General features: G+C 36.6%; 3 protein-coding genes, 1 non-coding gene and 1 pseudogene across 5 annotated transcripts; 2 read left to right on the top strand and 3 right to left on the bottom strand.

Moving 5' to 3' along the window:
- Nucleotides 1-1,904: 1,904 nt before the first annotated feature.
- Nucleotides 1,905-5,756, bottom strand: LOC104106960 (fructose-bisphosphate aldolase 1, chloroplastic-like). Its single transcript, XM_009615631.4, has 6 exons — nt 5,492-5,756; nt 4,429-4,698; nt 4,196-4,305; nt 3,824-3,914; nt 2,449-2,718; nt 1,905-2,366 (listed from the first exon to the last, which is right to left on the bottom strand). Exons 1-6 carry the CDS (start codon nt 5,657-5,659, stop codon nt 2,088-2,090), a joined length of 1,188 nt encoding a protein of 395 aa, XP_009613926.1. The 5' UTR covers nt 5,660-5,756; the 3' UTR covers nt 1,905-2,087.
- Nucleotides 5,757-7,396: 1,640 nt separating this feature from the next.
- On the bottom strand, nt 7,397-13,320 carry LOC104106959 (protein CHAPERONE-LIKE PROTEIN OF POR1, chloroplastic). 2 transcript variants are annotated; one of them, XM_018774403.3, is made up of 5 exons: nt 13,184-13,320; nt 11,198-11,347; nt 10,985-11,088; nt 8,147-8,591; nt 7,397-7,755 (listed from the first exon to the last, which is right to left on the bottom strand). In XM_018774403.3, the coding sequence occupies exons 2-5, from the start codon at nt 11,308-11,310 to the stop codon at nt 7,605-7,607; spliced, it is 813 nt and encodes a 270-aa protein (XP_018629919.1). In that variant the 5' UTR covers nt 11,311-11,347; nt 13,184-13,320; the 3' UTR covers nt 7,397-7,604. The 2 variants fall into 2 exon arrangements, with proteins under 2 accessions (XP_018629919.1, XP_009613924.1); XM_009615629.4 differs by having other exon boundaries at nt 10,985-11,085.
- Nucleotides 13,321-13,405: 85 nt separating this feature from the next.
- On the top strand, nt 13,406-13,478 carry TRNAE-CUC (transfer RNA glutamic acid (anticodon CUC)). Its single transcript has one exon. It is a non-coding gene; the product is annotated as a tRNA-Glu (tRNA).
- Nucleotides 13,479-14,311: 833 nt separating this feature from the next.
- Nucleotides 14,312-16,369, bottom strand: LOC138905716 (uncharacterized). Its single transcript, XM_070194240.1, has 5 exons — nt 15,535-16,369; nt 15,251-15,451; nt 15,020-15,148; nt 14,690-14,797; nt 14,312-14,484 (listed from the first exon to the last, which is right to left on the bottom strand). The coding sequence occupies exons 1-5, from the start codon at nt 16,367-16,369 to the stop codon at nt 14,312-14,314; spliced, it is 1,446 nt and encodes a 481-aa protein (XP_070050341.1).
- A 1,891-nt stretch (nt 16,370-18,260) lies between these two features.
- LOC104106961 (probable pectinesterase 53) lies at nt 18,261-25,130 on the top strand (annotated as a pseudogene).
- Nucleotides 25,131-25,729: the final 599 nt, after the last annotated feature.

Below are 25,729 nucleotides of genomic sequence, written 5' to 3'. Positions count from 1 at the left end.
CTATCTACCGATAGGCACTGGAATTACTCTGAGCAGGGAGGATTGTCCTAAAACACCTGAAGAAAGAGAACACATGAGTAGGATCACATACGCTAGTGCAGTGGGAGATATCATGTATACCATGACATGTACATGTCCTGATGTGGCTTATGCACTTGGAATGACTAGCCGATATCAGGCAAATCCGGGTGAGGAACATTAGAAGGTGGTGAAGATCATTCTTAAGTACTTAAGAAAGACTAAAGACCAATTCCTCATTTATGGAGATTCTGAGTTGAAACTTGAATGTTATACTGATGCAAGTTTCTCTTCAGATAAAGATGATAGCAAATCTATTCTGGTTATGTATTTACCTTAAATGATGGTGTAGTGAGTTGGAAAAGTTCCAAACAAGCTATAGTAGCTGATTCAGTGACTAAAGCAGAATATATAGCAACTAGTGAAGCTGCTAAGGAAGTAGTATGAATGAAATAGTTCTTAACTGAACTTGGTGTGGTTCCTTCAAATTAAGATGCAATTCCATTATTGTGTGATAATACTGAAGCCATTGCTCAAGCAAAAGAATCAATATCACACCAAAAATCCAAACACGTCCTGCAAATGTATCACTTGATAAGAGAGATAATTGAACGTGGAGACGTCGAGATTCAAAAGGTTGATGGAAAGAAAAATATTGCAGACACATTCACTAAAGCTCTTGGAGCAAAGAAGTTTGACAAGCACAAGTGGAAATTGGGAATGAAGTACAAGAGCAATTGGCTCTAGTGCAAGTGGGAGATTGTTAGGGTATATTAGATATGTCATAGATCCAATCTCATATTTGATGACATGAACATATGTTAGTGAATGTCATTTGATAATGTTTCCAGGATGCATGTCAGCATGAATGAAGTTATCCACGTGGATAGGGGAAGAAATTATCATATAAAAGGAACAAAACCTTGAGCAAGCAAAATCTCCACTATATGGCTTACTTTATTGAGGATTTAGATATGCAATTACAGATGTTTATTTGTTTTGATCAATTATTCATTTTGACACTAGCTCATAATGTTCTCTCCAGCCCAAGCAGACCTCCTCAACATAAAAAGTTTAGATGTCGTTCAACATTAACAACGTAAACGCCATGCAAGCAAAATCTTGAAACTGCATCCTTTTTTTTAAAATGCTAGTGCCCAGGCCAGATTGCACCTAATCGACTAGTCCAAAAGATACCAACTACCTCCACCAATCTACCGGGTACCAACTATCTCGCCTAATCCACCGAGTACTATGATCACCTAATTTTTGTTCATATTTGAATTTTTTTCACCACTTTTTAGTTGGTAAATATTTTTAAATCTTTGTTTTATCTTATTATACGTTTTTAAGAAATTTAAAAAAATAATAATAATAATTTAAAATATATTTTATTAGTATATTTTTTGTTAGTCTAAAGACTTTGTATAAATAAATATTGAATATTTAGTATTTTAATCCTTTGGTTAGTAAGATGTAATATTTTACGTTATTTACCTATTATCTCTAAATAAATAAATAAAAAAGAGTAAAAAGAAAAATGAACGAAACGGTGGCAAGCAATGTGGCGTTGAAAATTTTGCACAAATCTTGCATATGTACTTTTTCCAATTGGCTACCCACTCTTCAAAAAACTGTAGGAATCCAATTTCTCCTTCCCCAATTTTCAATCTACTATGTATATAATAAAAAGTCAAAAAAGGGGAGGAAAGCCAAAAAGGGAGGAGGAAAGAGAGAGGATACGAGAGAGAGAAGCAAAAAGAGAGGAAGTTAGATCTGGGAACATAGAGAGAAGAAAACGCAACACAAAAAAGAAATAGTAACGTCTTTACAAGTATGCACCGGAGAAATTGATTGTATGGCATTTGACACAGTGCATCTTAATCTGGAGAAGAATTTGAAGAATATCATAAAACTGAACTCAGTAGCATGAATGTCATTAATTGCTAAAGGTACATGTTATATGAACAAGACAGTATTCTTGAGGAGCTATAAGCTTTTATCCACTTCATCTTGGTCACATCACAAGCTTCATCATGAAACATGTGAAGGTTTTCGTCGAAAATGACTTAGTAAACGTATCCCTTCACGAACATTCCTTTCTTGGCCTCCTCAGATTCACCTTCGCCAGTGTATTTGCCAAGCTGGGCAAGAGAGTTGGCGTTGGCTCTAATAAGCAAAGCTTCCTGAGCTGCCTGCACATTTTCTGGTCTTCCGCCCCATGTCTTGAGGCATGTGTTCTGAAGGGCTCTGGCGTATGAGAACGACACGTGCCATGGATTGGGAGATTGGTTCATGGCATTCAAGTTAAGAGTAGCCTCCACTTCAGATTGTCCACCTGACAAAAACTGTACATAGCAAAACCATGAATAATTAATAGTCAGCCTATTCTGGCACTGTCTGTATATAATAGGACGTTTAGGTACTTACCATGATTCCAGGGACAGCGGGGGGAATTCTTCGCTGGAGGAGCTTGAGGGTATAATCAGCAACTTGATCAGGGGTAGCTCTTTCCTTGCACTCGGCTCCAGGGGTGACCATGCTAGGCTTCAAGAGGATACCTTCAAACATGACATTGTTTTCGGCAAGGTAGAAGAAAACTTCAGCCCACACCTTCTGGGCAACCTCGAAGGTCCTATCGATATTATGTTCACCATCAAGCAATATCTCTGGCTCAACAATTGGTACCAACCCATTGTCCTGCAATAATTGACAAGAAACTTTTCTGTTGAAACCACAAAAGAATAGACAATTACATCACATTTAGGGTGTGTTTGGTACAAAGGAAAATGTTTTTTTTCACTCACCTTGTTTGGTTGGTGAGTGAAAAATATTTTTTAATGTTTGGTTAGAGAGTATAAAATATTTTTAGGAAAATAATTTTTTATGCTACTCTCCTCAACCCACGCACTTTCCCCCAAATTATCATGTTTTCTGTACTTCTCCCCCCCCCCCTTCCGGGACTCTATTTTCTTCAAGAATTTAATTATTCTTTTCAAAACTCACACAAACCCAAAGGAACTAATGTGCAACTTTACTTTTTCACACAAGAACAATGTTGAAATTTGAGCTCGATAACTAAAAAGAAAATACTTTTTTTGTTGAAAAAGAAGGTATCTTTTTTACGACATGAAAAGAAATTACTCATTTTATTAAATAAAAGAAAATATTTTTTGTATCATGAAGACAAAATACTCAGTAAGTACTCTTTTTTTTTTTTAAATGAAAGAAAATATTTTTTCTACATCATACAAAGAAAGTACTCGTTTTGTTGGAAAAAAATACTTTTTCTATTTCAAGAAAAGAAAATACTTAGTTTGTTGAAATGAAAGAAAATACTTTTTCTACATCTTGAAAAGAAAATACTCATGTTGTTGAAATGAAAGAAAATGTTTTTTCTACATCATGAAACAAAAGTACTCGTTTTGTTGAAATGAAAAAAAATATTTTTTCTACATCATGAAAAGAATATATTCATTTTGTTGAAATAAAAAAATATTTTATTTACAACATGAAAAGAAAATATTCTTAATGATATTTCTATTTAGGGTGGGTGGTGGGCGAAGGTTGGGGTGGGTGGGGGTAGGGGGTGGGTGGGGTTGGGGTGGTTTGGGGGTGGGGTGGGTTGATGAGGGTTGGTGCGGATGGGAAATAGGGCGGAGAAGGTTGAAAAATAGTTTTGGAAAATGTTTTCCCTTCTAACATTTTCCTCCAAAATGTTTTCCAAAACATTTAAGACAACCAAACATGGCTTCATACCAAAAACACCCTTATTGTGGTCTCCATTTCCTGTATGCCAACTTACCTGAGAAATTGCAGCATAGCGAGCGAGACCCCAGGCTGCTTCCTTTACTGCAAGTGCAGAAGGACCATTGGGAATGCTCACCACAGTACGCCTGTAAGATTCATAATAAAGAAGATAAGAAGGGATTCAATAAAGCACATTGAGTTTAATTTTCACTGATAATGTAAAATCTTTTTTATACTATCAGGTCACTTAAAAGGTAACTGAAGTTAGTAATTCATAATAAATGGAATCAGTAACCTAGAAAACAAGGTAAGTGGGCTTCTAAAACAGGTTAAATTGCACTAATTGTGTGAAAATTCAATGATTTTGTCAATGGATATAAAGTTAAATCCCATTCAATTTATATACAAGAGTAGAATGGTAGGCTACCATTTAGCAAAACGAGCGCCTTGTTGGTAGTAAGCAGCAGAGCGCGAGGCAAGGCCGTCAAGACCTTGGCACCAGGATTCATCGTTTGAGCCAGCCAAGGGAACTAGACCCTGTAGTTTTCGTTGAACCATAACTAAAACTTGTTAAAACATGGCAATCAAAATATTCTTAAACTTCTTCACCACCTAACTAAATCAAGAATTTAAGACTAGTTCACATAGTATGATCTTTACCTTGTCAACCTTAATGCCAGGAACAATGTTCTGCTCATGAAGTACATCAACGATTTTCTTTCCATCAACGGTGGACTGGTAAAGTGTCTCCTCAAATAAGATGGCACCTGAGATGTACTTACCAAGTCCTGGAGCTGAAACAAGAAGGGTCCTGTATGCCTGGCGATTAGCTTCAGTATTCTCCAGTCCGATTGAAGCTAAACGCTTCCCACATGTAGCATTTGACTCATCCATGGCCAAAATTCCACGGCCAGGAGATGCCACGGTTTTCTACATTAATCAACCATTAGTTTATATCAGCTATATGCTTCATTCACCTTGAGGATATTTCATACTGGGGTTTAACCACTAATACTATTTGAAACTTCTCATAATTCTTGAGTAGCACTTATGATATATTCACATGCTATTTCCCTAGAAGCTTGTGCATAAACCAGATATAGCACAGTATAACCTTTTAAGGAGGAAAAACAAACATTTTAATGGGTTTCTTTTGTCAGCTTGATCATTCACATGATATCAATCTTCTACAGGGAATGCAACTAGCGGGTAGGAACTAAGTTACTCCCTCCGTCCTAATTTATGTGGCACTCTTTTTTTTTAAGTTTGTCCCAAAAAAAGGTCTATCTTTCTATATTTAGAAACAATTTAACTCAAAAGTTCCTCTTGTACCCTTTAACGAGATGATTTAAAGCCACACAAATATTTAAGGCTTGTTTCATATTACAAGTTTCAAAAATCTTCATTTCTTTTGCCAAGTCAAATGGGCCACATAAATTGAGATGGTGGGAGTATTTGCTAGTACATGTAACCAGACCATGCTTTAGTTGTTTGACAGGAGTAAAAACGAAGTTGATGAGATGATAGTAAGAAGTGGAAATTAAAGGACAGTGAGATGGTAATTAAAGCTGCAATCTTGCAAGACTCAAGTGTCAAGTGAAGCAACTCAGTAAGTACTAGAGCAATAATTTACTTGTATTAAATTAATCTATTTATCCACTACAACACGTTAAAATACACTGATAGCATAAATAAAGTAAATGGTAGATACACCAACACGTACCGCGGTTTTGATGAGCTCGTCAGCGTAAGAGCTGGCGCGGACAGTGAGTCCGGAGGGAGGTGCAGGGTGGCACCGGACGGAGACTGATGGCTGGCGAAGGGCCTGACCTTTTATGAACTCAGTTTTGCCAATGGCTGGTGATGTCTTGAGGAGAGATGCTGATGCCATTTTTTTTTTTCTTTCCTTATCTTTCTCTCCTCAGCTACAAGATTTTTTTTTATCTTTTTGGTTGTTTGCTTTCTGTGTTTAATAATACAATAGAGAGCCTCATGCTCAGTACATTTATATAGTTCCAGGGAGATATGTAATTTGAGGCCATAATACATTGGCCAAGCAACAAGTGCCAAGTGGCTTGATAACTTGCTGACTGGGCTTGGGCAAAACTAGGAATTGCATGACGCTGCGCTGATAGGAGGTGAAGTGTGTCCAACCAGAGCTTCCTCTTGGAGGTGGTTAAAGAGATGGAGATTTGTGGTTAAGATTAATTTTTAATCAAACAAATGTGGACCGTTAGATTGAAGAGCTGACACGTGGAAATGGAAAAACGGATGCCAAACAGTAAAAAAGAATTTGTTCAATCCCGTATTTATTATATCACACATTTATAACTTTAATCATGTATTCATACTCTAATTTGTAACTACTAAAGTTAAAATTATTGGAGGTGTAAACATTGTTTGGAACTCTGCACCTAAGTAACACCTAGTTCTATTCGAATATTCGCAGTAGAAGGGACAAGGTACAAACTATCAAGCATTGGTTGATTTGGGGCTCTGATTATTCTAAAACGCAAGAATAGAATTTCTAATGCAGTCAAATTTGGGCTTCTCCTTTTCAGAAAAAAATGGATGGTCGATTGTAAGTCCTCAATCTTTGTTTCATTGGAAGAGGGAGATTAACAACCTTACAAGGAAAGGTTGATGTGATGAGATTGGCAGGTCCTACCTAATTGATTTTATTTGGAGAATTGAGGGATGCGAACGTTTTCCTTTTGACATGCCAAAAAGATACCGAAGCAATTTGGCAATTAACCAGACGTAAGAATTTGTTCCTCTTTCCCTTGTGATATCTCAAGAAAAAAATATATGGAGAAAACTTACTAGGTGAACATTTCATGGGAAAAGATCATCCAGTATCTGGTCTTTAGGGCAGCTCAGTGCACTAAGCTCCCGCTATGCGCGGAGTCCCACCACAACCCTCAATGTTAATGCGCAAAAGATGTACCACTCCATTCCACCACTCTAATCAAGAAAAGGTGAGCACATATATCACATCAATCCCAGTTTCAGGTTAACGGCTTGAATTCAATAATGGCCCATGAAATTTTCAGAAATAATGTCGTCACTCATGAGCCACTCAAACACATCCCATGACAAACGACCACCAGACTACAGTTGTAATCATATTTCCTTTTCTTTGTTTCTTCCTCAACTGTTACAGCTGAGATTGTGCTTATGCATACCCATTCACGCAAAAGGAGATTGCAAAACTTCTACAACCACAACATTCAGAGTATACATAGCGGTGCGTATATCAAAGGTGAAAACTAGGTGTACATATGTCTTAGGACAAGCCCATACGTGCAAATGTAAAGAACGTCATAGGCATTCTATACTAATTCACACTCCATGTTTGCACTAAACCAGTTTTTTCCTTAAGAGGAACAATAGTCACAAATTCAACCATTAGTTAATCATGGTCAAGTTATAAAATTTTAGTTTAAAAAGGAATGACATGCATTCTATTGGTCTCGTTCAAACGCCTGCAGCGGGTAAGTTTTTCCTCATCAAGCATTGACATATGGGAGATACGTGACAAGGAATGTCAAGCGAACAGTACATTTAGCTAAAACAGCAGTGCTAAGAATAAGGCTAGCTACTCTTCGGCCTCGGAATAAGAAGAATCTGTCTTAAGAATCACCAATTTCTAAGCAGAGAAAAAGGTTTCATTACATAAATCTACACTTCCTCGTGTCAAAAACTTCACAAGAACTTAGCAATAAAAGCTGTCACAGACAATCATGACACTTGGCCTGAGTTTCAATAATCTTCCTCTCTTTTAGTATTGAGAAACTAATGTACTTCCCTACCAAAATTGAGATGATGCCATGGTCCTATATGAGGTAAGTAGAAGAAACCCACAGAAGTACGTACGTAATTAATGAAGTTGTCACCTCCAAACTCGTTGGCCCTTTAAGTATAGGAGGAATCACAGACACCATCAAGAACGTCCCCAAAAGCCAAGAGAAAATAAAAGCACCAGCTCTGCACCATAATAAAATCCAGAAACAATTTAGCAATAAACAGAACACCAGGCCTATCAAATAGTAAAGCAATATATGTAAGAAGTCTATGAATTCAAGAAATTAAGACTTAATTCCATGAAGTGACTACAACTAATTTTGAGTAAGTGCTTTATCAAGCAATACATCATCTCTGATACTAGTACTAGATTCAAGTATGAAGAGGACGGAAGACCCGTGTATGTTCAATTTTTTTGCAGCTATCTAGTGTATTTTGAAGAACTTAAAAATAACCATTACCATTCTCCGACACATTTGACATGAATACATCAAGGTCAAATTAAGAGACTATGCAACATAGGTATTAAAATTCAGTTTTCTTTGTCAAGTCAGAGGACTATTAAAAAGCATACCCATATAGAAAAGCTCGAAGTTTGCTCTTTAACCGATCATGAATGAAATATATGGCAGTGATCAGGGAAATGGCAACTTGAAGCGTTGGACCTTCTTCAGTAGGAAAGAAAACTGTGAGAGCTCCAAGGACTATGAAAGCGATAGAAGTTTTCACGACGAAATTTGTAGCTGGTGTTCTGAACCTGCTAGTGACAGCCTGCATAACACGAGATTGTTTTATATCCCTGATTTTCTTCTTAAAGTCAATTTTTGGGTTTTTCCTATCATAGAATTGCTGCATTATTATTTTATCATGGGCTGCTTCAATTGCATCCACACTTGGTTTATGACCAGCATATCTTTGTATTAAGAAGTTCCTAGCAGCTTGGATTTCATCCTCCGAAGCTTCCCTGCTAATACCAAGTCGTTTGTATGGGTCCCCAACATTGATTCTCGGAAAGATAGCTGCGATTGATAAGCAAAACACAGAGAAAAAAAATGTATAAACAAGAGCAAGTACAAAAGCAAAAGTAATAGAAACCAGGATTATTGAACTGAAGACAATTAAGAAGCTGAAGCAGATGCAAATGCAGTATGAAAAGAAAAGAACCATAGAAAGTAATAGCAGGCTCTCTGCTGTAGCGTGCGTATGAAAAGTCACAAAGACTAGGGGTGGACATCGGTCGGTTCGGTTCGGTTTTGTAGTATTTCGGTTCGGTTAATTCGGTTTTCGGTTTGTGATTTTAATAACCAAAACCGAACCATAATAACTTCGGTTCGGTTTATTCATGTTCAGTTCGGTTTAATCAGTTTGGTTTTCGGTTTCAAGCCATGGCAAAAAATTTATTTTATTTTTAACGACAAGCGTTTATCATCATAATTGTTTCGACATATTTAAGACGACAAGTTTCAAAAGTTTTATAGTCACACAAATATGTAAATATTTATGTATTTCTTAAATTTCATGATTAATCAAACACAATTATATAAAATAAAACGAACTGAGTACTTTGATGCAACAAGAAAACTAGATTTTGAGTGAAAAACAAAGGATCTCCTGCTTTGCGTGAATCTAAATGTGCTTATCCAAAGCTAATTTAGAACCCACAAAAAGCAAACAAATCAAAATTTAATGATGTAAATGAAGAATAAAGTGCAAGCTTTAATGCCAATGATTTCATAGAGCATCATGCAATATGGAAAGCTTCAAAAGGTAGCTAAAGAGAATATCTGTGGGGACAAAGCTAGCTAGCTAAGTGTTCATAAATATTACAAGGCATACTTTATTTCCATTTATCACTTCAAAGCTTCCAAAAAAAAGAAAACAAATGAAACAGTAAATTATATACTAATACCATGTACAGTTATCTGAGATGTTAGTGTAATTAATCTTTTTACCAGTCTTCTGAAGTTTATTTCTCTTTCAAAGATAATGAGCCACTTTAAATCTTTAACTACTAATAATACGATTATTTTAAGAAATTGAATAATTTCTTTGGTAAAAAAAAAAAAGAAGAAAAGACTAGTTAAGCTAAAATCAATGGATGTTTTACAGCACCATATTATCAAGGATTCACATTTCCTAAAATGTGTCAACATAATAGCCGATCAATGCATGTGGGAATAATGCATTATTAATGTCTTGATTCACTTTCTTTCCCTGCATAATGCCTTGCAGTGGCCAGCCTATCGGCCACCTCTACCGAAATTCAATTTTTCGGTTAAACCGAAAACCGAACCATTAAAACCGACCACCAAACCGAACACCGAATTTTTTATAATTATAAACCGCAAACCGACCGAATAAACCGAAAAACCGAATAAACCGAAATTTTCGGTTCGGTCGGTATTATGCCCACCCCTAACAAAGACTACAGAACTCGCAAGAAGCTATAATAATAAAATGTCTTGAAATGCACAAAAGAAAAGGTTGAGAGGCAACTATTTCTTTCTGATATTCATTGATATGATGTTTGCATCAGTCCAAAGAACTCCTGTTAGAACCAACTCCAGGAGAAAAGCTCATCTATTTAAAGCAGATACATTACACTTTCTGAATGTGTCATTCTATACTTAGAGGAATGAAGTCAATTTTGAGTCCAACTACAACCAGAGGCGGAGCTAGGGATTTAAGTGTGTGGGTTCTAAATTTTAAAATAAAATACTGCTTTCAGGGGGAATCGAACCCCCATCTTTCCCAGCGAACCCACAACCCTTACCGTTGAACCAAGACCCCTTTTGTTACTGGGTTCGGCAGTATATATTTATATAGATTTAGTAATTATTTCAATACAAATACAGGGTTCCGGAAAAAGTCACCGGGTTCGCCCGAACCCGCACCCACTACTATAGCTCCGCCCCTGACTACAAAGCCATCTAGCACAGAAATCTTCAAACTTGAGTTTTTCCAAAATTGACTATGTCTATTGATGTAATGCATCTAAGGAGATAACCCTGGCTATAAGCGCAGCATCTTAATCTGCTAAAAAAAATTATCAAAATTCAATGGATCCATCATAAACAAAAGAAAGAAAAAGACGCAAATACATATAAGATATGAAAGACTTGTTTATCAAGATTCCATCTTCTTCTCCTGATTATATATCACTGATGATAATCCGATGGACAACTAATTTTGCTTTCATTACATCTTTCAACAGAAAGATACCTAAAGGTATGGCAATAAAGTTCTTGAGCCAGATAAAAAAAAGGGAATGATGCCCCAAAAAAAGGGAAGAAAGTCATCACAAGTCAACCTCAGAAAAGCAGTTTATATGCATCTCAAAAGCCATGTAATTCAAGCATAACTTCTGCAAACTGCGAAGAAGCTAAATTATGAGAAGAGCCATCAAAATTACCAGCAGAATTATCTGCAGAATCACCAAAAGAAGCTTCCATTGCACACTTGACTAAGGGTATTCTTCTTAGGGCATATTTCTGTGTAGAACCAGTCCAGGGACTTCTCCAATATGAACAAAGAAACGAAAGCAACTAATCACGATACATTCTACATATGAGTCAACTCCTATAATTAGTAAACTTATCAAACCCATTCTTGATAGAGCATATACCTTGATCTCCCTAAGTTAGAAGCTGAAACTCTCTTCGCAAGCAATCTTGGACATTGTACAGGTAAATGAAGACAGTATTTTATAGGACTAGCAGCTAATCCTGATGTTGTCATTGTAGCCCACCTTGGTATTTGCTGACAAACTGTGAAACTGCATATAATTTGAGTAAGAATAAATAGAAGAGCCAACTAGAACAAATCTTCCTAGAAGTCCATTAGTAAGTGATGTATGTAATTAAAAAGTTCGAAGCAGATTCTATGCAAAGAATCAAATCCTACAAAGAAAAAGAATAACTTCCAATGTTGCATGCTGAGGAAGAAAGCCCAACACTTCAAACAGAACTGTTTATTGAAGCATTAGCATGAAACTCCGTACCGCCAGAAGCACATGTAGGGAGGAACGAAAAGGGAAGAAGATAGAAACTGTGGAAAGCAGTCAAATGCGTAGTTCACATACAGGTAACCTGCAATCCTAAAACGTTGCTTATACAACGTTTCATTCAGCAGATTCTACTAACTAAAATATCTGAGAGCACTGTCCCAAGTAAGACCATTCCAGAAAGCATCAATCATATGAGAACTGGGGAGGAAGTAGAACTATAATTTGGTTTACCACTACACTGGCTTCATACCATACCACCTAACTACAACAACAACAACAACAACAAAAAACCAAGTTTAATCTCATAAGTGGGGTCTGGGGAGGATAGTGGGTACGCAGACCTTACCCCTATCCTATAAAGGTAGAGAGGATACCATACCACTTTACTAGTAAAGGAAAAGCCTTTTACTAAACTAACAAAATAGAATAGATAATCATTTTTCCGCTTGTTCGTAAAGCTCTCGAGTAGCTCTTTCAACTGCCGCCTAATCCACCAACATGCTCAGGAACCGGTCAAAGAAAAACAAGGCGCAACAAGCTCTCAACTCCTAGTCATTAAGAAGTTCTATCTTGTCCCCCAGAGGGAGCGACGCCACCAAATAGGTTCGTTCTCTCACATAAATTTTCTCTCCCATTTCATTTCAGCGCTAGAAGAAATGGGATTTGAACCCATGATACAATCTTCTTGTATGCCCATTTAGCAAATCAATTCATTATTGGCTTTCCTTTTTTACAAGTCCATACTAAAACAAGTAGCAGTATGATACTTATACGGTTGCGAGGTTTTGCTGTCCAATGACACAATGGGAGTTTGACGACTGAACATTCTGATTATTCATGTTTTCTTTTTGATAACCGTGGTGTCTAGTCGAACTTGTGCGCCTCGACTAATTAAATGGGATACCTACTTCCTCCCACCAAACCAACAACAGGTACCAGGTAACTCTGTCCACCAAGACTTACACAGATGAGAAGAAAATCCCCTAGTATTTTTGTCTTCGCTAGGATTTAAACCTGAGACCCTCATGGTTCTCAACCCACTTTTCTTCAAGTATTATATTTTTCTTAATCTCAATTGAGAAAGAACCATGCCTGCTGACTAGTGACAACTGAGCGGTTCCTACCTGCTGTTCTTACTTCAGGTACTCAATTTTTCATTTTGGATATATGAAGCTTTTTTCGGCTCCAATGACTATAGCACATTCAACAAGTACAATAGTTTTGCAACATATATGAAACCCCACGCACCCAAGGGTGTGGCCTAGTGGTCAATGAAGTGGGCGAGAACATGATATCTCAGGTTCAAATACCAGTGGAGGCAAATAGTAGGTGATTTTATTAACATCTATCCAAGCCTTGGTGGATAGAGTTACCTGGTACCTGTTGCTGGTGGAAGCTGGCAGGTATCCCGTGTAATTAGTCGAGGTGCACGCAATCTGGTCCGGACAACACGGTATCAAACAAATATATATATATATATGAAACCCCACTACCCGAAATTCGCTAAAAGATCAAATCTTTTGACTGATTGGAGCTATTTTAACGAATTGAAACAACAACAAAAATGCAAATGGGTAACATACAAGTAAGCTTAGAAAATCCTACCTGGTGATTAAACACTTTGCTGCGTTCTTCTTGTCGTTGTAGTATGAAAAAGGTGAACTCTATGGGGGCTAATTCTTTGAAGTATATTTCGAGTTCCCAATGGATAGGAGCAGAAAGAAACAGCTATTGTATTGTCGAAGCAGGGATTTGAGGGTTTTGAGAGTATCTGTTGTTCATGTGACTTTATTATAATTTTAATAATATTACCACACCTTTAACAAATCCGTTGTAGTCTAGGTGGTTAGGATACTCGGCTCTCACCCGAGAGACCCGGGTTCAAGTCCCGGCAACGGAAAGCTCTATTTTGTTTTTAAATTGTCTTAAAAAGAAATATGTATTCCTTACGAAAACACAAAATCGCTCTTTATAAATTCCACTAGAAATTACTCACTCTTTTTTCCTTCGTTCTTCTCACAAATAATGTAGGGGCCAAAGTGGAAGATTTGTGCCATACTAAGTAAAGCGCCATTACATAGGAGCTCGTCAAATCAGGCAAAAGAAAATACATATTTATGTGGAACCTGTCATGTATCAAACCATGCTAATTTTACTAATGATTAAATGATAAGTTCTGACAAAAACATATAGCATTTATTCACGAATTAAGTCATAAATTCTATATGAATCAAACATGATATGCACTCATTTTTTAAGGGTATGAAATATGAACCAGATCCGGGTAAATTTTTTCAAACAGGACAAATCATTAGTTATTACGTTGATGTACGAAGCAAGCTGGAATAAATATTTTCCCACACGACAGTGTTTTACCTTGGCCTTTCGGGAAGTTAGGCTGGGTGAAAGCAACTTTTACTGTTGAGAGTTAAAGCATATTTTCATCCACCTATCCTAGCAGTTCTAGTAGGTCCAAAAAGATCCATATGAAGTAGTTGAAGTGGTTTTGTAGTGGAAACAATATTTTTGACTTTAAAAGAGAATCTGGTTTGTTTTCCTAGTTGACATGCATCACAAATTAATCTTTTGAAAATTCTAATTTTGGAAGACTAATGACAAAATCGTTTTTAGAAAGTTTATAAATAGTATGCATGCTGGCACGACCAAGTTTTCCATGCCATACCCAAGGGTCATCAAGAATAGAAGCTAGACAAATTTGATTGCCGCCACTATCTAAGTTACTGATAGTATAAATATTTTTGTCCTATTTCCAGAGAGAATAACTTTACCTGATTCATTTTCAATAAACCAACCATGTTTTTTGAAACGAACCTCGTAGTCATTGTCACATAGTTGACTAATGCTGAGAAGATTGTAACCAAGTTCATCAACCAGATACACTTCATCTACATCACATGTTGAGCTGAGAGAAACCTTCAACTCCAATTACATTTCCATTTGATTTATCTCCAAATGTAACTATTCCTTCATCTAGTTTGGTGACAGTTTTGAATAATTGTTTGTCACCAGTCATATGTCTGGAACACGCGCTGTTAAGATACTATTTTTCTTTTCGATTCTTCTTGCGGTGTTCCTGCAAAACAAAATTACTTGTTTTTAGGTAGCCAAGCCTGCTTGAGTCCTGAATGGTTAGATTTCTAAATGTTAGCTTGACTAGAGGACTTAGGTCACCAGACCCATCTCCTGTTGTCCTTGAACCTGCAACGGTTAGAAGTGTGACCAAGTTTTCCACAATAAAAACACGATGGATTTTGGGGATTTTCAAAGCCCCTTTTCTGCCTTGATTCTGTTCTTGTACTGATTAGTGTTGTGACCATTTTTACCACAATAAGAGCATGCCTGAGAGTTTCTAGTTCTAATCAAAGATGTATAAAGAACAATTTGATTTGACAGAACTATGACTTGTGGATTTTCGTAAACCATTCAGTTGAAGTTCATTAACTTCATCTTGAAGCATGTCATGCTCAATTTCACAAACTTCCAGCTTCAAGGCCCAGTCATTCTTTTCTCTTTGGATTTTTCTGAGTTTATTTAGAGTTCTTTCAATATCTGCAAGAGCAATATCAATAAATTCTTAGAGTTCATAACAATTGGGACATGTAGGAAGACGTACCTCACTAGTTCCCTCGTCTGCCATAAGACCAAGTCTACCTGAGTCTCCTTCCTCATCTGCTCCTTCGTCTGCCATGAGCCCAAGCTCACTTGAGTCCTTATTGCTATCTTCTTTTATGGCCATAAAACACATATCTGCAATTTTTTCATGGTCAGATTCTTCTTCACCACTCCAGGCTTTAAAGGGCTTCTTCTTTCGAAGGTTCCTGCTGAGCTTCTTCTTCAGTTCGGGACAATAAGCTTGAATGTGTCCATATTTTCACATTCATAGCATCTTCCATCATTTTTATTATTTGTCCTTTCTTTTCTGAAGTTTGATCTACCTCTCTTGCTATTTCTGTTTTTCCTCATCATGCTTGTTACAACTTGGGAGAGCATTGCTATGTTTTCATCTTGTTCTCCTCCTTTCTCTTCATTTTCTGGTTCAGCCACAGTTGCTTTAAAAGCAACAGTTTTCTTCTTTTCTTGTTGAATTTTCCTGTCCAAGTGAGTTGTATCAAAGGCAATTAGATCACCTATAAGTTCATCATAGGATATTTTGTTAAGGTCCTGACATTCCAGAGCAATAACCTTGGGCTGCCAAATTATAGGTAGACTTCTAAGAATTTTTCTGACCTGTTCTCCGCTTTTGATTGGTCTACCAAGGGATTTTAGATCTCCAAGGATTTTGCTGAACCTGGAGAACATTTCCTCCACCGATTCTCCATCTTTTATGTGAAATAGCTCATAGTCACGAACTAGAAGATTGATCCTTGTTTCTTTTACTTTGTTGGTTCCTTCATATGTGACCTCCAATTTATCCCACATTTCCTTAGCAGTTTCACAACTTGAAATCTTTTCATATTCTTCTCCACCGATAGCATTATATAGAAGATTTTTTTTTTGGCATTCACAATTATGATAGCAGCTTTGTTCATCAGTGTAATCATCCAAGTCAAGTGGATCAGTTGATACTACGACTTGACCATTCTCATCTTTCTTTAACAGAATTGGAAGGTTTTCCTTTTTGATCACACGCCAAACTTTGATGTTATATGACATAATGTATGTTTCCATCCGAATTTTCCAGTGAGAAAAGTGTTGTCCGTTGAAATATGGAGGTCGTACATAAGAGGTTCTCTCTTGAAATAATGCACCGACGACTGTGTTTGATCCCATGATCTTTTCCTCACTAGTTGTTAAGAAAAGTTTGTGAGTTTGGCTCTGATACCAATTGAAAGTACAAGATGGGGGGTGAACTGTGGTCGATTAAAACTTAGTTGACTAAATATGAGTTTAGTCGACTAGATTCTACACAGTGAACAATTAAAGGGAAATAAACCAAGCAAACTGAAAGGTAACAAGACACAACAATTTTTATACCGGTGAGGTACTTACGTCCAGTTTTTCTTGGGTCATAAGGGTTTCCTTAGATTTTTGATAATAGGTTATAATGGTGATGGTTTTGGTTCGCTCACCATCAATGATATTCAGCAACAATAGCTTTTGTAATGTTGACACAACTCTCTTTTTGTGTTCTATCTTTTCCTATCTTTTATGACACTTGTAGACTCAAGAATACAGTGTTTGTACTAAGAACTAGAAAGGTTTAGAAACAATTTGTGTGGTTGCGTAGTCAATCCTTGAGTTTGTCTATCTTCTTATAGGTGAGTTTTGAGAGCTGTTGTAGATTGGTCTTTAATTGATGCCCACAATATTTTACTGATATTTGATTCAAGAAAGGTGACTTCGATTTCTTCATGAGAGATGGGCTAGATTAATTAAACCAGGGAGTGCTCTACTCCATGCCGAAACCCATGGAGTGCTTCCATGCTTTATTGAAGAAAGGAGCAACACTTCAAATTGTCTCCATTTGATGGGCTGGATTAACTAATCTAGGGAATGCTTCCATGCTCTATGTTTCATTGAAAAAAGGAGCAGCACTTCAAATTGTCTCTTATTATGTTGTGTTTCCCACTCAAATTGTCTCCCATTATGTTGTGTTTTCTTTCCATTTTGAATCTACCATTTTACTGCAAGTATATCATCTATTATGTTATTTCACATTATTTCTGGATCTTCTTTGAGTTACATGTAAGGCAATGGTTCAAGATACATAGCCGTTGAATGGATCTTCATTCCTTTTAGAAATGTTGTTGCTCACCCGAATCTGCATATACTAATATAATATTAGTCAAGACTTTTTTAGGAATATTGATCATTATTAAAATTCTAAACTTAACATATAGGTCTCGTTGAGTGAGTGTAGAAATAAAAAGATAACATTCACATGATCACTTGCAGACTACATCCACGACTTGTCAGATCGTATCTAACTATAATACTCTTTCTTCTTCCCAGACAAATTATTTTTTACATTAATCTGTTTTCACACTTTTCATGATTTTATCGCACACATATATGTACTATATTTATATATAGAGAGAGAGGAGAGCTCTCATAGTCTTCGGTCTTCATCAGAATTAATTCCATTGGGCCATGGCTTCTTGGAGATTTATTTTATTAAAGTTGCTACTTGTCTTAATCTTGTTTGTCGTTAGTGCAAATGCTAATAAGTCCTGGAGGTTTAATAAAGTGAAGATGGCTAATCAAATTGGCTACTTGAATTGGGTCAAGCGCATGGGTTCATGCAACCATTTTGTATTTCAGGAAGGAAAAAACAAGTATGAGCCTTGCAAATGCATTAAGGTGAACAAAAACCCATGATTGGGACATTTTACTATAGTGCAACAGACTATTGACTCTATCCCAATTATCAATTATTGTCGAGTTGTTATCTCCATTAGTCTTAGTATTTACATGTAATGTACATTGTAATTTCATCGAAAGGTGAATTCATGATTTAAATTTGATGCGTTGAATATTTATGCCCTCACATTGAATCTATTGCAATTATTACAATAATGGATTAAGAACTTAGTTAGTGATTCTTTTTTCATATATATTAATGTTATGTGTAAAATAGAATTACATTGCAGTTGCCTCTGCTTCTATCATCACTCTTCATTGAGAATGATAATCATCTGTCTTAATGAGGTAGAAAATTAAAATGCGGGGACAAAATCGAAACACCTGCAACAATGCTTACATTAGCCTGGAAGGAAAAGGTTCAGGCAAAACAATTATACAGTGGGATGACACTGTAGATAAGATAGGAAAGAATGGCAAGCCATTGGGTACTTACGGTTCTGCAACTTTTGTTGTTAATTTTCCCTACTTCATTGCCAAAAACATCACATTTAAGGTCTGGTAAGTTCAATCCATGTACTACTTATAACTATGATTTCTCAAATAACCAATTTTTGTAATACAGCATAATTTCATCGGTAGTAGTATTTATCATAGGTTCATGATCTCATATACAAAAACGTGTTAATAAGCATAGGTAGTGGCATTTTAATTCTCCTAAAGCCTTTTAGAACTCAGAATTTTCTAACAACTAATCCTTTTTTTTAGGTAGGATGTAATTCACATAAGCTAAAACTAGTGGACATAAATTTTACGCTATCATTATATTTTAATATGTTGTAGCAAATAACATATAGTATTATTTTCCATCATATACTAGAATCTGGACATGCATTCTTGTTGCAAGCTTTGCATTAATATTTGTTTCCTCCGCGAACAGAATAAAGCAAAACCGCCACCATGTGAAGCACTAGGAAAGCAAGCAGTGGCATTAAGAATCTCAGACATTCATAAATTGAAAGTTCATGGGATCACAAGACACATTATATGTGATGGTTCCATCTCATTCAATAGTTAAAGTAATAGGCGTTTGGTAGCCAACATTGTTGAATTGTCAATATTAAAGATAAAGAAGAAAAAGTATGTGCAAATTATCAAATTCAGTAGGCTTTAGAGAGTGAGGCTTCGGCTATAAAAGGAGAGCTTCAACTCTCATTTCTACACACCAACAAAGAGAGAGAGATAAAGAGTGAGGTTTCACAGACAAGGTATAAGAAAATAGTCTGTGAGAAAAATAGAGTGAGCAATATTGTAGTGAGGTGGAAATATCAAAAGAGGGTTATTTCTTTTTAGCGTTGTAGTGGCCTATGGAATATTTGACTCGGACCTACAAAGTATAAAATTCCTTACTATAGTGATATTAGTTGCTCGTCTTGGGGCCGTGGTTTTTTTTCTTATTCAAAAGGGTTTTCCACGTAAAATTCTTGGTGTCGTAGTCACTCTTTTATTCTTGTTAATTACCGTATCTCGGTGTTATATTATTATTCTTCTTTTATTACTGTGAATATTATTTCTGTAGGGGGTTTATTCCCAATAACTGGTATCAGAGCACATTTTTTGCTCGTTCACAAAAATACTATTCACTGTCGGTAGTACTATACTCGGTGAAAAATAAAAATATCTAGAGTAAAGTACGAGGTAGCAAAATTTAATGGATATAGCGGTTTATCAACATGGCAAAGAAGGATGAGAGATCTGCTCATCCAACAAGGATTACACAAGGTACTAGATACTGATGCCAAAATGCCTGATACCATGAAAGCTGAGGATTGGGCTGACTTGGATGAAAGGGTTGCTAGTGCAATCAGGTTACACTTATCGGATGATATGGTAAATAAAATCATTGATGAAGACACCGCACGTGGCATTTGGACAAGATTGTAAAGCCTATACATGTCCAAAACGCTAACAAAAAAATTGTACCTGAAGAAGCAGCTATACGCCCTACACATGGGTGAAGGTATGAATTTTTTGTCACATTTAAATGTGTTTAACAAACTAATCACACAGCTCGCCAATCTCGGAGTGAAAATTGAGGATGAAGATAAAGCCATCTTGTTGTTGAACTCGTTGCCATCTTCGTACGAAAATCTGGCAACAACCATCCTGCACGGTAAGACTACTATTGAGTTAAAAGATGTCAAATCGGCTCTTCTACTCAATGAGAAGATGAGAAAGAAGCCTGAAAATTAAGGACATGCTCTCATCACAGAAGGTAGAGGCAGGAGTTATCAAATGAGTTCGAGCAACTATAGTAGATGCGGAGCTCGTGGGAAGTCTAAGAACCGATCCAAATCAAGAGCTAGAAATTGCTACAATTGTGATCAGCCAAGTCACTTCAAAAGAGATTTTTCAAATCCAAGGAAGGGCAAAGGTGAAACTAGTGGCTAGAAGAATGACGACAACTCAATCGCCATGGTGCAAAACAATGATAATATTGTCCTCTATATAAATGAGGAAGAGGAATGCATGTACTTATCAGGTCCAGAGTCAGAATGGGTGGTTGATACAATATCATCTTACTATACCACACCGGTAAGAGATATTTTTTGCAGATATATAGCAGGTGATTCCGTCCTTGTGAGAATGGGTAACACAAGTTACTCAGAGATTGCGGGGATTTGTGATATTTGTATCAAGACAAATATCGGATGCACATTGGTTCTGAAGGACATACGACATGTACCTGATTTGTGGATGAACTTGATCTCGGGAATCGCTTTAGACCGAGATAGATACGAGAACTATTTTGCAAATCAAAATTGGAGACTCACCAAGGGATCACTGGTGATTGCAAAAGGGAGTTGCTCATGGCATGTTGTACATGAAAAATGCAGAAATATGCCAAGGTAAATTGAACGCGACACAAGATGAGATTTCTGCAGATTTGTGGCACAAAAGAATGGGTCATATGAGCGAGAAGGGATTACCGATTCTTACTAAGAAATCACTCATTTCTTATGCCAAAGGTACAACGGTAAAACCCTGTGATTACTGTTTATTTGGTAAGCAGCATAAAGTCTCATATCAGACATCGTCTGAAAGAAAATTGAATATACTTGATTTGGTATATTTTGATATTTGTGGTCCAATAAAAATTGAATCGATGGGCGGTAACAAATATTTTGTTACTTTTATTGATGATGCTTCATGAAAATTATGGGTTTATATTTTGAAAACCAAAGATCAGGTGTTTCAAGTTTTCCAGAAGTTTCATGCTATTGTGGAAAGGGAGACAAGCAATAAGCTAAAGCGTCTCCGAAGTGACAATGGAGGTGAGTACACTTCAAGGGAATTTGAAGAGTACTGTTCGAGCCATGGGATCAGACATGACAAGACAGTTTTTGGAATCCCACAACACAATAGCGTAGCCAAAAGGATGAACCGCACTATTGTGGAGAAGGTGAGAAGCATGCTTAGAATGGCTAAACTGCCTAAGTCATTCTGGGATAAAGCAGTTCAGACAACCTGCTACCTGATCAATAGGAGTCTATCAGTTCCGTTTGGCATTTGACATCCCAAAGAGAGTTTGGACCAACAAGGAGGTGTCCTACTCGCATGTGAAGGTGTTACATTGTAGAGCTTTTGAACATGTACCAAAGGAGCAGAGAATAAAGCTGGATGATAAATCTGCTCCTTGCATATTCATCGGATATGGAGATGAAGAATTCAGATACAGATTGTGGGATCCTGTAAAGAAGAAGGTCATCAGAAGCAGAGATGTAGTCTTCCGAGAAAGTGAAGTTGGAACTGCCGATGATATGCCAGAGAACACCAAAAATGGTATAATTCCTAACCTTGTTACTATTTCTTCTACTTCTAACAATCCCACAAGTGCAGAAAGTAGGACCAATGAGGTTGCCGAGCAGGGGGAGCAACCTGATGAGGTTATTGAGTAGGAGGAGCAACTTAATGATGGTGTCGAGCAAGTGGAGCACCCCACTCAGGAAGAAGAACAACCTCAACCTATGAGGATATCAGAGAGGCCAAGGGTAGAGTCATGTAGGTACCCTTCCACAGAGTATTTCCTCATCAGTGATGAAGGGGAGCTAGAAAGTCTTAAGGAGGTGTTGTCCCATCCAAAAAAGAACCAGTGGATGAAAGCCATGCAAGAGGAGATGGAATCTCTACAAAAAAATGACACGTACAAGCTGGTTGAACTTCCAAAGGGAAAAAAACCACTCAAATGCAAATGGGTCTTTAAACTCAAGAAAGATGGAAATGGCAAGCTTGTCAGATACAAAGTCCGATTGGTGGTAAAAGGCTTTGAGCAGAAGAAAGGTATTGATTTTGACGAAAATTTCTCACTTGTCGTCAAAATGACTTCTATTCGAACAATCTTAAGCTTAGAAGCTAGCATAGATCTTGAAGTTGAGCAGTTGGACGTGAAAACTACATTTCTTCACAGAGATTTGGAAGAGGAGATCTATATGGAGCAACCAGAAGGATTTGAAGTAGCTGAAAGGAAATACATAGTGTGCAAACTGAATAAGAATCTTTATGGGTTGAAGCAGGCACTAAGGCAGTGGTACAAGAAGTTTGACTCATTCATGAAAAGTGAAACTTACACAAAGACATATTCTAATCCATGTGTATACTTTAAAAGATTTTCTGAAAATAACTTTATTAAATTGTTGTTATATGTGGATGACATGTTAATTATAGGAAAAGACAAAGGGCTGATCGCAAAGTTGAAGGGAGATTTGTCCAAGTCATTTGATATGAAGGACTTGGGCCCATCACAACAAATTACGGGTATGACGATAGTTCGAGAGCGAACAAGCAGAATGTTGTGGCTGTCTCAGGAGAAGTACATTGAACGTGTACTGGAACCCTTCAACATGAAGAATGTTAAGCCTGTCAGCACACATCTTGCTAGTCATCTAAAGTTGAGCAAGAAGATGTGTCCTACAACAGTGAAGAAGAAAGGGAACATGGCTAGAGTTCCTTATTCTTCAGTAGTCGAAAGCTTGATGTATGCAATGGTATGCATCAGACATGATATTGCTCATGCGGTTGGTGTTATTAGCAGATTCCTTAAAAATCCTAGAAAGGAACATTGGGAAGCAGTCAAGTAAATACTCAAGTACCTGAGAGGTACCACGGGAGATTGTTTGTGATTTGGAGGATCTCATCCAAACTTGAAGGGCTATACAGATACTGATATTAATAACATAAAATCCACTACTGGATATTTGTTTACATTTTCAGGGGGAGTTATATCATGGCAGTCTAAATTGCAGAAGTGTGTTGCACTTTCAACAACTGAAGCAGAGTACATTGCCACTACAGAAGCTAGCAAGGAGATGGTATGGCTCAAGCGGTTTCTTCAAGAGCTGGAATTTCATCAAAAGGAGTATGTCGTCTATTGTAACAGTCAAAGTGCAATAGACTTGAGCAAGAACTCCACGTACCATGCAAGAACAAAGCACATAGATGTGAGATATCATTGGATTCATGAGCAGGCGGAGAACGAATCTTTACAGGTCAAAAAGATTCACACGAGTGAAAATCCTACTGATATGTTGACCAAGGTAGTACCAAGAGACAAGTTCGAACTATGCAAAGAACTTGTCGACATGCACTCAAACTAGAAGACAATGCTACATCCTCTAGATGAATGAGACTAGAGGGGGAGATTGATGGGATCCATCTCATTCAATAGCCAAAGTAATAGGCATGTGCCTAAGAAAAATTTCTTTGGCTTGGTAGCTAATTTTATTGAATTTTTTTGGTTTGATAGCAAACTTTGTTGAATTTTTTTGGGTTGGTAGCCAATTTTGTTGAATTGTCAACATTGAAGAAAAAGAAGAAAAAGTGTGTGCAAATTGTCAAATTAGTAGGCTTTAGAGAGTGAGGCTTCAGCTATAAAAGGAGAGCTTCAACTCTCATTTCTACACACCAACAAAGAGAGAAAGAAAGAGTGAGGTTTCAAATACAAGGTATAAGAAAATAGTCTGTGAGAAAAATAGAGAGTGAGCAATATTGTAGTGATGTGGGAATATCAAAAGAGGGTTATTTCTTTTAAGTGTTGTAGTGGTCTTTGGAGTATTTGACTTCGACCTACAAAGTGTAAAATTCCTTGCTATAGTGATATCGGTTGCTCGTCTCGGGACCGTGGTTTTTTCCCTTATTCAAAAGAGTTTTCCACGTAAAATTCTTGGTGTCGTAGTCACTCTTTTATTCTTGTTAATTACCGTATCTTGGTGCTACGTTATTATTCCGCTTTTATTATTGTGAATATTATTTATGTAAGGAGTTTATTCCCAACAATATGATCACAGAGGCAGGCATTATTTCAAGAACGGTTCAGTAGATTTTATATTTGGAAATGGTCTTTCCCTTTATGAGAAATGTCATTTACGTTCCAAAACCAAAAGTTACGGGGCATTGACAGCCCAGAAAATGGAGAGCTTACTAGAGGAAACAGGCTTCTCTTTTGTGAATTGCAAAGTTACTGGTTCTGGTGCTCTTTACTTGGGCAGAGCTTGGGGCAATTTCTCTAGGGTAGTATTTTCTATACTTACATGGATAAGGTTATTATGCCCAATGGATGGTACGATTGGGCCATAAAAACAGGCAAATGTATGTCCCTTTTCCTTACCTATATTTATTTTATTAATTTGATATTACAATGACTATGTCAATCTTTTACATGCTAAATCATGTTTTGGCATTAAATTAACCATATGCAATTTAACCCGGTATAGCATGTATTACTCTATTTTCCAAAATTACCTTATTAGGGTTGCTAAAAGTCATTGTTGTAATGGGTCAACTTAACCTGATTAAACTTCAACTCTTACCAGAGTTAATGTTAGTGTAAAGAACTTTTACACTATCGGATTAATTTGACCTACAATAACATGTAACTCTCTGTATCAAGACTGATATGATAACCTAAAAAATATATAATAATAATCTGCTTACTGTTAAATCTCACCAATAATATAAAAAGTCTATATGCTACGGCATATATAACTTAAACTCTTACTTACGTTATTGTGGCAGGACGGTGTTTTATGTGCAATATAAGTGTTCAGGACCAGGGGCCAATTTTGGAGGCAGAGTGAAATGGTTTAGGGAGCTCACGGAACAAGAGGCCAAACCATTTATGTCACTCAGCTTTATTGATGGCCATGAATGGCTTAATGGATTTTTCATCAACTAGGTGACTCTTTGTGACAAGTCATACTTGATAGTTGATACTCCTCTAAAATTGCTATCAATTTGTTTTTGGGAAAAGGCCGAAAAATATTTTAAATGGATCAATTATAATCCCTTTTAAACTTGAGTCCACAAATGACCCTGACGTTATATAATGGGTCTAATAATGCCCTTGTGTTATTCGAAATGGATCAATTATAACTCTCGTTTAAATTTGAGCTCACTAATGACCCTGCCGTTAAAGAATGGGTCTAATACTGCTATTTTTCTCCGTTAGTAATGATTAGGGATGTAAATGGATTTTTAAAAACCGACTTAACCGACAGAACTGTACCGTGCCGAACTGATTTTTAGGTTTCTTTTAATAAAACCGTAGGTTTTTATATAAATCTAGAATTGTACTGATAATTAGGGTAGGTTTTTTATTTTATAAAAATAAACCGAAAAATATCGAACCGTACCGAATAAATTTACATGTGAAACATATATTTATATATTAAGTTTAAAAATAATAATGTATTAAAATTTATACATTATTTATATTAATACATTATTATTTACAAATATAAATATTAGACCCATTCTTTAACGGCAGGGTCATTA

Source organism: Nicotiana tomentosiformis, chromosome 2 (genome assembly GCF_000390325.3).
Source record: "Nicotiana tomentosiformis chromosome 2, ASM39032v3, whole genome shotgun sequence".
In the NCBI taxonomy this organism is placed as follows: domain Eukaryota; kingdom Viridiplantae; phylum Streptophyta; class Magnoliopsida; order Solanales; family Solanaceae; genus Nicotiana; species Nicotiana tomentosiformis.
Note: the sequence above shows the minus strand (reverse complement) of the source record. Positions and strands in the feature narration are given on the sequence as shown.